The 15,208-nt window shown below is 40.2% G+C and overlaps 3 protein-coding genes across 3 annotated transcripts; all 3 read left to right on the forward strand.

Annotated features, from left to right (window-relative positions):
- The first annotated feature begins 1,680 nt into the window (after positions 1-1,680).
- LOC125313854 (calmodulin-like protein 5) lies at positions 1,681-2,205 on the forward strand. The gene has a single exon (XM_048274605.1). The coding sequence runs from the start codon at positions 1,753-1,755 to the stop codon at positions 2,032-2,034; it is 282 nt and encodes a 93-aa protein (XP_048130562.1). The 5' UTR covers positions 1,681-1,752; the 3' UTR covers positions 2,035-2,205.
- A 5,510-nt stretch (positions 2,206-7,715) lies between these two features.
- LOC125313655 (calmodulin-like protein 5) lies at positions 7,716-8,192 on the forward strand. Its single transcript, XM_048273461.1, has one exon. The coding sequence runs from the start codon at positions 7,716-7,718 to the stop codon at positions 8,190-8,192; it is 477 nt and encodes a 158-aa protein (XP_048129418.1).
- Positions 8,193-13,721: 5,529 nt separating this feature from the next.
- On the forward strand, positions 13,722-14,198 carry LOC125313656 (calmodulin-like protein 5). The gene has a single exon (XM_048273462.1). The coding sequence runs from the start codon at positions 13,722-13,724 to the stop codon at positions 14,196-14,198; it is 477 nt and encodes a 158-aa protein (XP_048129419.1).
- The last annotated feature ends 1,010 nt before the right edge of the window (positions 14,199-15,208 follow it).

The raw sequence follows: 15,208 nt of genomic DNA on the forward strand, positions 1-15,208 counted from the left end.
TTTACCCTGAAGTGTTATTACGCGGGGTTTGTATTTATAAGGCCATATTTTACCCCGTGGCGTTAAACGCGGGGTTCTGTTTATTATATTATCCAGAGGCGTTAAACGCGAGATACTAACCTGAGGCGTTATTACGCGGGTCCGGACTATATAATGGCCTGAGGAGTTATTAAGCGGATTTGTCCATTTATATTGTAGCCTGATGTGTTAAACGCGGACTTTTGAGTAACGTGGCCTTATTAAAGGCATGGTGAGTTGGAAGAAAGAGTGATATCTATTTCTTGAAATTATGTTGGGTGATTTATTGACTGAGCATGGATATTTATTGAGAACTACTCGCCTAGGACGTGTCCGGAGGCACTAGCGCCCTAATCTAGGATTAGAAACTTTCTTACTGAGATTTATTCTCACCCCGTCGTGGGGTTATTTTTTTCAGACCCTCCGCCTCGACAATGAACGACCCACCGTAGAGATTTGGGATTCTCCGGGATATGGAGACAGTGATCACGGAGTATCCGGTGGGGGTAGATAGTGTGTATTATAGACATACTACGACTATATGAGTAGACGTAGGAGAGTCCTTTTGGAAGCCCCATACCTACTTGGCTTGGACGTATCGTCATGGGGATATGTTAGTGGGACTGCTGAGAGGCTTTGATATCCCCTACGGCGGAGTTAGGGAATGGAACCCCACTCGGGCTGCCCCCCCGCACGGCGTGGTGATGAACCCCGTTGCTGGTCCCGAAGACTCAGAGTCCGATCCGGAGGTCTTGGTGCCAGAAGAGGATGTGGAGATCATAGAGCCATCAGATGTGAAGCTGCCACCCGAGATAGATGAGGAGGAGGAGGAAGCCTTAGGGTCTGAGATTGATGATAGTGAGGATGGGGCCTAGGGTAGTTGGCCTCTTGACTTTTTGATGAGTACTTTTTAGATGGAAGTTAGGCTTCGACCACTAGATCTTTTTGTTATAAGTGGTCATAGGCTTGTACAGTGGCCTCTGAAGCCTTAGGTTTAAAAGTTGTAACAGATATGTGTATATGTATATAAGTTTTTCTTTTACCGTCCCAAGTCATCGTGTTGTTGTTTGTTTACGTACGGGATTGGTTTCTGCTTCCGCCTGAATTTGTTGGCCTTGGATCCTGGAGAACTGTACTTAAGCATGGCCGGAGGGGTTGTTGGCGAGCTCGTAGAGTTTGGGTCGTGACAAGTGTTCTCACAATCTGACCAGTTGCCTATATTCTTGAGGAAACAAGGACATATTTATGAATCAACAGTTAAAACTTTGATATGACGTTCTTGATATATATTCTCAGCGTATCAAATTCGCTATAGATAAAATACCTACTTGTGATTCTCATGAAAAGAGTCGTGACAAATAAGGAAGAGTCCGAACACAGTTCGAACAATGACTGAATTAATTCCTTGTGGATCAAATTATGGACAAATCGATTGATTATGGTTTTGATGCTAACCACCTTCCACCAGAATTTTTTTTTTTTTTTCCTTTTAAGGGTTAGCCTTTTCATTTGTTGATCATAAAGCGAGATAATTTCATTGGCTTTATGCTACATTCAAGCCCATCACCCCAAACACGTTCCACTTTGAAAGAGATTCCTATTCTTTTGCTTATGGCGGATGAATGTGACTAGCAATACTAATATAAGAAGCCTGCGCAGCTCCTTCACATTGTAACATTTTGTCATCCCTCGAACACAACACACAAAGACCAGAAACACTTTGCTGCATCGACAATGGCGATCACACACCACGCCCCAACCGTTAATTTCAAGGGTGTGATGACCAAGGAAGAGTTCAAGAAGTGGTTAGCAACATTTGACACCAACAAGGACGGGAGAATTAGCAAGGAGGAGCTCCGGCATGCCATCCGGGCCACCGGTGCATGGTTCCCTTGGTTGAAGGCCAACAAGGCGGTGCATGCAGCAGACACCAACGGCGATGGTTTCATCGACGAGAATGAGATGAACAACCTTGTGGACTATGCAGAGAAACATCTTAACGTGAAAATTGCGTAGCCTTTAAGTCCTCTGCTTGAAGGCTGATGCAATAATATCTGAAAGGGTTGAGCTCTCTTGTTTGATATAGAAGCTTGTATGCTTAAGTCTAGTTACTTTGAGTATATGGGAGTTGTACTTGTGTCTGTACCAACCCTAATGAGACATCCCTTATGAGTAACCACTATGGTTGTGAAAAATTTGGCATAAAGCAAAGAGAAGACTAACTATGTTCTTAACATTTGAACTGCCCCATCCAATTCAGATCCCAAAATTTTGGCGGAACTGATTAAATTTGAGTCCCGAGAAGCCAGCCGAAAGATTGATAGCCTTGAACAAAACTAGCCATTAGAAATTCTTGGCTCGTTCGGTCAGCGTTCAACCCCAGTAAAGTTCGAAAAGCATTCTTGGATTGTTTAAATCGAAAGCAGTACGATATCAATGCTCTTGCACATAGAAGAAATTGTCTTACGCAGAACTTACAACTTTTTAGGTGCTCATATTTGCAGATCTCAAAAACGATTGGGCGAAACGTGGATGTTAAACCAGATGAGGCTTACCTTCTGACAGAAGGTCATCCCGAGCGTGCAGGAATGGAATGCTGAGAATCTCAAAAGATTTTTCAACTTATTCATTTTTCGTGAAACAAATGGAGCTTTGACTGAGGATGATCGGAACAAGCATTAATGTTGCATCGACCCGCTGCAATGGCAATGACCACAAGTGGGATTCATTCCATATTCGCGGAATCAATCCATCCACATCATACGATCAAATCGAATCAGATCAAAGTTAGTTCGACCTGGTGGCGAATAGTTCTGTTTCTTAGCTTCCAAAATAAGGTTCGAACCTTTCAGAAAGTTTGTGTAGCGTTTAGCCATTGATTCCATCCATTAAAATAACTGGAAGAGGAAGACGATATTTGGGAACACAGTGTGACTTAGTCCAAGAAAACCGAGTCGAGTGATTCATAATCTCGAATATTTCAGGGAACATTTCGTCCTTTTTACTTTTTTTTTTTGGCCCCATAAGTTTGAACAATTCCTAACCCTCGTGAAGAATCCTATCATGCTTACCATGATAAGCATGCATCTGGTCCGGGGATCTAATGGGATTGAATAAATTCGGATTTTCTTCTCAGATATTGTCCCCTTTTATTTCTTTTTGTTTATTCTTAAAATTCCTAATTCCGCATTTATACAGTTAGAACACGATATGGTTAGGTTAACCACCACACATTACGGGTACCATGCTTTTCTCGGAAAAATTGTCTAAAGAATCATATGCCTATTATACAGCGGTCAATTCAGTTCTAAATATTTCATTTCGCCACTTCAGTCCAAAATCTTTTGAAGATTTGTCAATTTAATTTTAAATTTTTGATAATTTACTAATTTATTCTTAAATCTTTTGACGGTTTTTTAAGTTTGCCACGTCTTGCAACCGAGAGCCAGGCGGATGCAACATCTTCTGGAAATGTTTCTCTTTTTGCCTACCAACATTCACTTTTGAGTTTTGCGGTGCACTGGGACAAAGTTTTGATCGCCAAAGTTCGTCATTCACTCTGATAAAAGGTATAAACCTTTACCGCAATTTGTGCACCTATTGCGAGCAAAATAATATGAAAAAGTTGTCCAAAAAATTATCAACCAATTGTACGATGGTCAATACAATTCTAAATCCTTCAATTATGTTAAATTAGTCCAAAATCTTTTAACAATTGCTAATTTAGTGCTTCCGTTCAATTTTGGCTAGAAATCGTTGATATGGACGCCCATCAGCTACGTGACATGGCCAAAGATGACATGGATGATGTTGGAATCTTTTTAAAAAATTCTGTTTCTTTCTTTTATTTCCCCTTTCTTTTCGCTAGTTTTCAATATCAATCGATGGTCACCAGCAAAAGGCAATGGCTGTCGAGGGTCGCCTTTGTCATGTTGGGCCTTACCAGGTTTGGAGAGGGCAAGGGCCAACAAGGGCCATGTCTAGCAAGGGCGAGGGATAGATCCGGTGAGATCAACCCTCGCCCAAACAAGGCAAGCCCTCGCCCGTTGCTTCAAAAATCATCCACGTAAGCGACTGCCCACACATAGACCAACGACGTTCATGTCAACGATTTGCATCAAAATTGAACGGAAAGATTATATTAGCAAATTGTTAAAATGTTTTGAATTAAATTATCACAATCAAGAAGTTTAGAATTGAATTAGTCTTCGTACAATATGTTTATAATTTTTTAAGACAATTATGACATAGAGTAGCTGCAACTACAATGTGTTCATCTTCCAAGGGTACTTCGAGTTAATGAAACTTTCTATGTACTATGACGACCAAACTTTGGTCTCACGGTTCCACTTTCAGAAACGCCGACAACTTTACACGACAGCATTTTCATCGCAGGAAACTTGCATATTGCGACAAGATTTACATTTTCACGGGATCCTAACCTATCGAACTACCTTCATCGCAGTAGATATGTCAATGAAAAACAAAGCTGCCAATCCACGTCACGCTGGTCTAGCTCGGCAGGGCAAAGGCGACGAATCTATGGCGAAGAAAGCTCGCTATAGCAGCCAATAACATTAGTTCGAAACAGTCCTTGAAAATTGTCCCACCCGGATTTCCCAAGTAAAAAGGGGATGACACAGCCGTCTTTCCACGCGAAGGACGCAGCCTCAAACCACCCAAAATCCAACTCTCAAAAGTCCTTGAAGACATCGCTCTTCCTCCGGTGGCATTAGGAATAGGATTGGCAACTACAACTCAACAAATAGTATATCTTTTCTAAATAGATCAAGTATCAACCATAATAAACTTACAAGAAGAGAATGAGTTAGATATATTTCAACATAACTATATTTGTTAGGATGCGCAAGAGAAGTTCCACATTGGATGATTGGTATGGTGTTGAGCAGTTAATATATATTAGTTAACCCATAACTCATACGCTTAAGCTTTTAAGTGGATGTGAGTCCAACTGAATATATTGATGAGCTCGGACTTGAGCTCCCCAGGCTTCTGTTGTGTGCTCCCAATAATCATATCAAAACTGATTATCGACGCTTGTTTTGGGTGAAAATTGTTATCACGGTTCGTCTGGAAATTGCGTGACAAACTATGGAAATTGCTTTGGTAGTTGATCGGGAAGCTGGTAACAAATTAATACTAGAGCGAGGAATTGGTGTGGCATTAAGCAATTAATATATCATAGTTGCAGAGAATTGATATGGTGTTGATCAGCTAATATATCCTAGTTAATCAAGCTTTTGAGTGCAAGTGAATTCAACTGGATATGCCGAGAGGCTCGAACTTGAGTTCCCTCTTAGTGATCTTCCCGAATATTGCTCAAGCTTTTGAGTATAGGTGAATCCAACTAGATATGTTGACATGCTCGAACTTGAGCTCCCTCTTAGCAATCTTCCCGGATATTGCTCAAGCTTTTGAGTGTATGTGAATTCAACTAGATATGTCAGTATAGCTGAATCCAACTAGATATGTTGACATGCTCGAACTTGAGCTCCCTCTTAGCGATCTTCCCGGATATTGCTCAAGCTTTTGAGTTTAGATGAATTCAACCGAATATGTTGACAGGCTTGAACTTGAGCTCCCTCTTGAGTGTAGGTGGTTCCAACTAGATATGTTGACAGACTTGAACTTGGGCTCCCTCTTGGCGATCTTCCAAGACAAAGGTATCGGACTTCTGCTACGCGCTCCCAACAATATTCATAATAAAAATTTTAGACGTCGGTGGTCCATACCATTGACCAAAGACCAAACTCCCGATCAAATATCTAGCTATCATCACACGTCCCGAGACAAGGTGATCAAGATTCCTCTCTTGGCTAGATCTCCACCTATTTGTTGCCGATGGGCCTACAAAGATAGGTGGCCGATGGGCCTACAAAGATATCCTTATATCAATATGAATACCCATAAACTCCATAACCCTATTCACTGCTATATCGAGCAACACACCAACATCCTCCAATACCAAAATTCGAATACAAAATCAATATCACCAATTAATTTCACAAAACAAAAGGCATAATCTTTCTCAACTCCGTTCATCCAATATAATACATTTCGCAAGGCATTTCTGAAGTCATTTCAGAACTCATTTTGTCAATTAGTTCGTAAAGGAAGAAATATGTATATAACTTTTACAACACCTTTTATAATACGTTTTTCAAACAATTCTCAAATAACTAAACAATATTAAATGTCCAGTTTAGATTTTGTGGAATAAAAATGTTATTTCATAACTCATAATATAGTAAATCCATATCACAACCCATGGAAGGGATAACACTACTCACCTGAAAATGCCCAAATCCAAACAATGAACATTATTTGAATAGCCGAACTTGCAATCCTATCAAATAAGTGAGAAACAGCGTCCAAATCGAGTACTAAGCTACCTAAAATACGAATCAGCTAAACCTAGCTTACTCTTTAAGGAAACAATTCATATGCACTACCAAATCGCTCATCCAAAGCGATTATTCAAAGTTGTCCGAACGCGGAGCTCGCACGCAAAACTCTGAAATTTCAATCCGACTAAATTGTTACCACACATCGACTCCCGCCAAGCCCCACGGCTCCACAACGCCGTAATCCTTCATTTCCATGAAATTCCACAACTTAACAATTCCAAAATCGAACTTCGCAACTTAAATTTCACATGCTTTTGAATTTGAGATCTAATTTCAAAAATTACTCCAATTAGAAGAGCCAAGAGTGCGAACACTTACCGGACTTCGCGAATCGAAGTAAATCCGACTTGGCGAGGGCTCTGATGCGATTCCTCTTTTCTTTCTTCCTTTCTTCTTCTTCTTCTTCTTTCCTCTCTTTTCTCCGCGTTCATGGGACGAAGTGCACCTTCCTCTTTTTTCCCTTTTATCTCGGTGGTTCTCTTTTTTAAAGCGGCCACTTTTGACCAAGTTAAAATAAGGCAAATGTTACAAAAATGGCTTGATTCTGTTCCCTTCCACATTTTTGAACCGTTTTTCACTTACTTCTGTCGCTAAAGTAATGACTTGTTGAGATAGTTGAAGTATTTGAAGTTATTCAGGAGCGATCACAATTGACATGAGTGATTCTTTTATTTATTCGTCCGGAGGAGTGTATTTGCTGTAAGAAAACTCTGCATACTGCAAAAGGAAGAATCCTTAATTCATCGAAAATAACTGGTAAAGAAGGTCAGTAGCCAGGTTAGCTAGGAGCTTTTATTGGGTGCTTTCCGCCTGCCCTAACACACTTCACGTGAGCGGTAGGGCTGTCGTCAAGGATTGGTAGATCAAATCTCGACCCATCTAAAACAAGTTGGTCGTGACCCACTAAACCAAATCGGAACACATCGAACTCAGACAGGTGTTCTCACAATCTGACCAATTGCCTATATTCTTGAGGAAACAAGGACATATTTATGAATCAACAGTTAAAACTTTGATATGACGTTCTTGATATATATTCTCAGCGTATCAAATTCGCTATAGATAAAATGCCTACTTGTGATTCTCATGAAAAGAGTCGTGACAAATAAGGAAGAATCCGAACACAGTTCGAACAATGACTGAATTAATTCCTTGTGGATCAAATTACGGACAAATCGATTGATTATGGTTTTGATGCCAACCACCTTCCATCAGAGAAGGTTTTTTTTTTTTTTTCGTTTTAAGGGTTAGCCTTTTCATTTGTTGATCATGAAGCGAGATAATTTCATTGGCTTTATGCTACATTCAAGCCCATCAACCCAAACTCGTTCCACTTTGAAAGAGATTCCTATGCTTTTGCTTATGGTGGTTGAATGTGACTGGCAATACGAGTATAAGAAGCCTGCGCAGCTCCTTCACACTGTAACACTTTGTCATTCCTCGAACACAGCACACAAAGACCAGAAACACTTTGCTGCATCGACAATGGCGAGCACATACCTGCGTGAGATGAGCAACGAAGAGTTCAAGAAGTGGTTGGCAACATTTGATGCCAACAAGGACGGGAGATTTAGCAAGGAGGAGCTCCGGCATGCCATCCGGGCCACCGGTGCATGGTTCCCTTGGTTGAAGACCCACAATGCGGTGCATGCAGTGGACACCAACGGTGATGGTTTCATCGATGAGAATGAGATGAACAACCTTGTGGACTATGCAAAGAAACATCTTAACGTGAAAATTGTGTAGCCTTTAAGTCCTCTGCTTGAAGGCTGATGCAATAATATCTGAAAGGGTTGAGCTCTCTTGTTTGATATAGAAGCTTGTATGCTTAAGTCTAGTCACTTTGAGTATATGGCAGTTGTACTTGTGTCTGTACCAACTCTAATGAGACATCCTTTATGAGTAACCACTATGGTTGCGAAAAGTTTGGAATAAAGCAAAGAGAAGACTAACTATGTTCTTAACATTTGAACCGCCCCATCCAATTCAGATCCCAAAATTTTGGCGGAACTGATTAAATTTGAGTCACGAGAAGCCAGCCGAAAGATTGATAGCCTTGAACAAAACTAGCCATTAGAAATTCTTGGCTCGTTCGGTCAGCTTTCAACCCCAGTAAAGTTCGAAAGGCATTCTTGGATTGTTTAAATCGAAAGCACTACCATATCAATGCTCTTGCACAGAGAAAAAATTGTCTTACGCAGAACTTACAACTTTTTAAGTGCTCATATTTGCAGATCTCAAAAACGATTGGGCGAAACGTGGATGTTAAACCAGATGAGGCTTACCTTCTGACAGAAGGTCATCCGGAGCGTGCAGGAATGGAATGCTGAGAATCTCAAAAGATTTTTCAACTTATTCATTTTTCGTGAAACAAATGGAGCTTTGACTGATGACGATTGGAACAAGCGTTAATGTTGCACCGACCCGCTGCAATGGCAATGACCACAAATGGGATTCATTCCATAGTCGTGGAATCAATCCATCCACATCATACGATCAAATCGAATCTGATCAAAGTTAGTTCGACCTGGTGGCGAATAGTTCTGTTTCTTAGCTTCCAAAATAAGGTTCGAACCTTTCAGAAAGTTTGTGTAGCGTTTAGCCATTGATTCCATCCATTAAAATAACTGAAAGAGGAAGACGATATTTAGGAACACAGTGTGACTTCGTCCAAGAAAACCAAGTCAAAAGATTCATAATCTCGAATATTTCAGGGAACATTTCGTCCATTTTACTTTTTTTTTTTTTTTGCCCCATGAGTTTGAACAATTCGTAACCCTCGTGAAGAATCCTATCATGCTTACCATGATAAGCATGCATCTGGTCCAGGGATCTAATGGGATTGAATAACTTCGGATTTATACGGCTGGAACACGAATATGGTAAAGTTCACCACCACACATTACGGGTATCACGCTTTTCTCGGAAAAATTCTCTAAAGAATCATATGTCTATTATACAGCGGTCAATTCAGTTCTAAACCTTTCATTTTGCCAATTCAGTCCAAAATCTTTTGAAGATTTGTCAATTTAATTTTAAATTTTTGACAATTTACTAATTTATTCTTAAATCTTTTGACTGTTTTTTAAGTTTGCCAGGCTCTCGGAACCGAGAGCCTGGCGGATACAACGTCTTCTGGAAATGTTTCTCTTTTTGCCTACCAACATTCACTTTTGAGTTTTACGGTGCACTGGGACAAAGTTTTGATCGCCGTAGTTCGTCATTCACTCTAATAAAAGGTATAAACCTTTACCGCAATTTGAGCACCCTATTGCGAGCAAACTAATATGAAAAAGTCATCCAAAAAATTATCAACCAATTGTACGATGGTCAATACAATTCTAAACCCTTCAATTATGTTAAATTAGTCCAAAATCTTTTAACAATTGCCAATTTAGTACTTCTAATCAATTTGGCTAGAAATCGTTGATGTGGACGCCGATCAACTGCGTGGCATGGCCAAAGCTGACATGGATGACGTTGGAATCTTTTTAATTTTTTTTTTTAAATTCTATTTCATTCTTTTATTTCCCCTTTCTTTTCACTAGTTTTCAATATCAATCGATGGTCACCAGCAACAAACAATGGCCGTCGAGGGTCTTCTTTGTCATGCTGGGCCTTGCCAGGTTTGGCGAGGGCAAGGGCCAACGAGGGCCATGTCTAGCAAGAGCGAGGGATAGATCGGGTGAGATCAACCCTCGCCCAAACAAGGCAAGCCCTCGCCAGTCGCTTCAAAAATCATCCACGTAAGCTACTGCCCACACATAGACCAGCAACGACCATGTCAAAGATTTGCGCCAAAATTGAACGGAAAGATTATATTAGCAAATTGTTAAAATGTTTTGAATTAAATTATCACAGTCGAGAAGTTTAGAACAGATTAGTCTTCGTACAATATCTTTATAATTTTTTAAGACAATTATCACATAGAGTAGCTGCAACCACAGAGTGTTCATCTTCCAAGGGTACTTTAAGTTAATGAAATTTTCTATGTACTATGACGACCAAACTTTGTTCTCACGGTTCCACTTTCAGAAACGCCGACAACTTTACACGACGGCATTTTCATCACAGGAAACCGGCATGCTGGGACAAGATTTACATTTTCACGAGATCCTAACCTATCGAACTACTTTCATCGTAGTAGATATGTCAATGAAAAACGAAGTTGCCAATCCACGTCACACTGGTCTAGCGCGGCGGGGCAAAGGCGACGAATCTATGGCAAAGAAAGCTCGCTATGGTAGCCTATAAAATTAGTTCGAAACACTCCTTGAAAAATGTCACACGCCGATTTCCTAGCAGAAAAGGGCATGACATGGCCGTCTTTCCACGCGAAGGATGCAGCCTCAAACCACCCAAAATCCAACTCTCAAAAGTCCCCGAAGACATCGCTCTTGCTCCATTGGCATTAGGAATAGGATCAGCAACTACAACTCAATAAGTAGTATATCTTTTCTAAATAGATCGAGCATCTACCATAATAAACTTACAAGAAGAGAATGAGTTATATATATTTCAACATAACTATATTTGTTGGGATGCGCAAGAGAAGTTCCACATTGGATGATTGGTATGATCTTGAACAGTTAATATATCTTACTTGACCCATAACTCATACGCTTAAGCTTTTAAATGGAGGTGAGTCCAACTGAATATAATGATGGGCTCGGACTTGAGCTCCCCAGACTTATGTTATGTGCTCCCAATAAATCATATTAGAGCTGATGATCGACGCTTGTTTTAGGTGAAAATTGTTATCACGGTTCGTATGGAAATTGCGTGACAAACTATGGAAATTGCTATCGCGGTTTCGACGCTTGACAAACTATGGAAATTGCCATGGTAGTTGATCTGGAAGTTGGTGACAAATTAATACTAGAGTGAAGAATTGGTGTGGCATTAAGCAATTAATATATCATAGTTGCAGAGAATTGATATGGTGTTGATCAGCTAATACATCCTAGTTAATCAAGCTTTTGAGTATAGGTGAATTCAACAGAATATGTTGAAAGGCTCGAACTTGAGCTCCCTCTTAGCGATCTTCCCGAATATTGCTCAAGCTTTTGAGTATAGGTAAATCCAACTAAATATGTTGACATGCTCGAACTTCAGCTCCCTCTTAGCGATCTTCCCGGATATTGCTCAAGCTTTTGAGTTTAGGTGAATTCAACTGAATATGTTGACGGGCTCGAACTTGAGCTCTCTTTTGAGTGTAGGTGGATCCAACTGGATATGTTGACAGACTTGAACTTGGGCCCCCTCTTGGCGATCTCCCAAGACAAAAGGTATCAGACTTCTGCTACGTGCTCCCAACAATATTCATAATAAAAATATTAGACGTCAATGGTCCATACCATTGACCAAAGACCAAACTCCTGATCAAATATCTAGCTATGATCGCACGTCCCGAGACAAGGTGATCAAGATTCCTCTCTTGGCTAGATCTCCACCTATTTGTTGCCGACGGGCCTACAAAATATCCTTATATCAATATGAATACCCATAAACTCCATAACCCTATTCACAGCTATATTGAGCAACACACCAACGTCCTCCTATACCAGAATTCGAATACAAAATCAATATCACCAATTAATTTCACAAAACAAAAGGCATAATCTTTCTCAACTCCGTTCATCAAACATAATACATTTCGCAAGGCATTTTCAAGTCATTTCAGAACTCATTTCGTCGCTTAGTTCGCAAAGGAAGAAATATGTATATAACTTTTACAACACCTTCTATAATACGTTTCTCAAACAATTCTCAAATAACTAAACAACATTAAATGTCCGGTCCAGATTTTATGGAATAAAAATGTTATGTCATAACTCATAATATAGTAAATCCAAAACACAACCCATGGAAGAGATAACACTACTCACCTGAAAATGCCCAAATCCAAACAATGAACATTATTAGAACAACCGAACATGCAATCCTATCAAATAAGTGAGCAACAGCGTCCAAATCGAGTACTAAGCTACCTAAAATATGAATCGGCTAAACCTAGCTCACTTTTTAATGAAACAATTCATATGCACTATCAAATCGCTCATCCAAAGCGATTATTCAAAGTTGTCCGGACGCGGAGCTCGCACGCGAAACTCTAAAATTTCAATCCGACTAAATTGTTACCTCACATCGACTCCCGCCAAGCCCCACGGCTCCACAACGCCGTAATCCTTCATTTCCATGAAATTCCACAACTTAACAATTCCAAAATCGAACTTCGCAACTTAAATTTCACATGCTTTTGAATTTGAGATCTAATTTCAAAAATTACTCCAATTAGAAGAGCCAAGAGTGCGAACACTTACCGGACTTCGCGAATCGAAGTAAATCCGACTTGGCGAGGGCTCTGATGCGATTCCTCTTTTCTTTCTTCCTTTCTTCTTCTTCTTCTTCTTTCCTCTCTTTTCTCCGCGTTCATGGGACGAAGTGCACCTTCCTCTTTCTTCCCTTTTATCTCGGCGGTTCTCTTTTTTAAAGTGGCCACTTTTGACCAAGTCAAAATAAGGCAAATGTTACAAAAATGGCTTGATTCTGTTCCCTTCCACATTTTTGAACCGTTTTTTCGCTTACTTCTGTCGCTAAAATATTGACTTGTTGTGATGGTTGAAGTATTTGAAGTTATTCAAGAGCTATCACACTTGACATGAGTGATTCTTTTATTTATTCGTCCGGAGGAGTGTATTTGTTGTAAGAAAACTCTGCATACTGTAAAAGGAAGAATCCTTAATTCTTCGAAAATAACCGGTAAAGAAGGTCAGTAGCTAGGTTAGCTAGGAGCTTTTATTGGGTGCTTTCCGCCTGCCCTAACACACTTCACGTGAGCGGTAGGGCCATCGTCAAGGATTGGTAGATCAAATCTCGACCCATCTAAAACAAGTTGGTCATGACCCATTGAACCGAATCAGAACGCATCGAACTCAGACAGGCGTTCTCACAATCTGACCAATTGCCTATATTCTTGAGGAAACAAGGACATATTTATGAATCAACAGTTAAAACTTTGATATGATGTTCTTGATATATATTCTCAGCGTATCAAATTCGCTATAGATAAAATGCCTACTTGTGATTCTCATGAAAAGAGTCGTGACAAATAAGGAAGAATCCGAACACAGTTCGAACAATAACTGAATTAATTCCTTGTGGATCAAATTACAGACAAATTGATTGATTATGGTTTTGATGCCAACCACCTTCCATCAGAGAAGGTTTTTTTTTTTTTTTCGTTTTAAGGGTTAGCCTTTTCATTTGTTGATCATGAAGCGAGATAATTTCATTGGCTTTATGCTACATTCAAGCCCATCAACCCAAACTCGTTCCACTTTGAAAGAGATTCCTATGCTTTTGCTTATGGTGGTTGAATGGGACTGGCAATACGAGTATAAGAAGCCTGCGCAGCTCCTTCACACTGTAACACTTTGTCATCCCTCGAACACAGCACACAAAGACCAGAAACAGTTTGCTGCATCCACAATGGCGAGCACATACCTGCGTGAGATGAGCAACGAAGAGTTCAAGAAGTGGTTGGCAACATTTGACGCCAACAAGGACGGGAGATTTAGCAAGGAGGAGCTCCGGCATGCCATCCGGGCCACCGGTGCATGGTTCCCTTGGTTGAAGACCCACAATGCGGTGCATGCAGTGGACACCAACGGTGATGGTTTCATCGATGAGAATGAGATGAACAACCTTGTGGACTATGCAAAGAAACATCTTAACGTGAAAATTGTGTAGCCTTTAAGTCCTCTGCTTGAAGGCTGATGCAATAATATCTGAAAGGGTTGAGCTCTCTTGTTTGATATAGAAGCTTGTATGCTTAAGTCTAGTCACTTTGAGTATATGGCAGTTGTACTTGTGTCTGTACCAACTCTAATGAGACATCCTTTATGAGTAACCACTATGGTTGCGAAAAGTTTGGAATAAAGCAAAGAGAAGACTAACTATGTTCTTAACATTTGAACCGCCCCATCCAATTCAGATCCCAAAATTTTGGCGGAACGGATTAAATTTGAGTCACGAGAAGCCAGCCGAAAGATTGATAGCCTTGAACAAAACTAGCCATTAGAAATTCTTGGCTCGTTCGGTCAGCTTTCAACACCAGTAAAGTTCGGAAGGCATTCTTGGATTGTTTAAATCGAAAGCACTACGATATCAATGCTCTTGCACAGAGAAGAAATTGTCTTACGCAGAACTTACAACTTTTTAAGTGCTCATATTTGCAGATCTCAAAAACGATTGGGCGAAACGTGGATGTTAAACCAGATGAGGCTTACCTTCTGACAGAAGGTCATCCGGAGCGTGCAGGAATGGAATGCTGAGAATCTCAAAAGATTTTTCAACTTATTCATTTTTCGTGAAACAAATGGAGCTTTGACTGATGACGATTGGAACAAGCGTTAATGTTGCACCGACCCGCTGCAATGGCAATGACCACAAATGGGATTCATTCCATAGTCGTGGAATCAATCCATCCACATCATACGATCAAATCGAATCTGATCAAAGTTAGTTCGACCTGGTGGCGAATAGTTCTGTTTCTTAGCTTCCAAAATAAGGTTCGAACCTTTCAGAAAGTTTGTGTAGCGTTTAGCCATTGATTCCATCCATTAAAATAACTGAAAGAGGAAGACGATATTTAGGAACACAGTGTGACTTCGTCCAAGAAAACCAAGTCAAAAGATTCATAATCTCGAATATTTCAGGGAACATTTCGTCCTTTTTACTTTTTTTTTTTTTTTAGACCC

This window comes from Rhodamnia argentea, chromosome 2, assembly GCF_020921035.1.
Source record: "Rhodamnia argentea isolate NSW1041297 chromosome 2, ASM2092103v1, whole genome shotgun sequence".
Taxonomy (NCBI): domain Eukaryota; kingdom Viridiplantae; phylum Streptophyta; class Magnoliopsida; order Myrtales; family Myrtaceae; genus Rhodamnia; species Rhodamnia argentea.

What these genes read in the sequence shown, in the direction of transcription:
- LOC125313854 (XM_048274605.1), top strand. Translation starts at nt 1,753, where the DNA reads ATGGCGATCACACACCACGCCCCAACCGTTAATTTCAAGGGTGTGATG.
- LOC125313655 (XM_048273461.1), top strand. Translation starts at nt 7,716, where the DNA reads ATGAAGCGAGATAATTTCATTGGCTTTATGCTACATTCAAGCCCATCA.
- LOC125313656 (XM_048273462.1), top strand. Translation starts at nt 13,722, where the DNA reads ATGAAGCGAGATAATTTCATTGGCTTTATGCTACATTCAAGCCCATCA.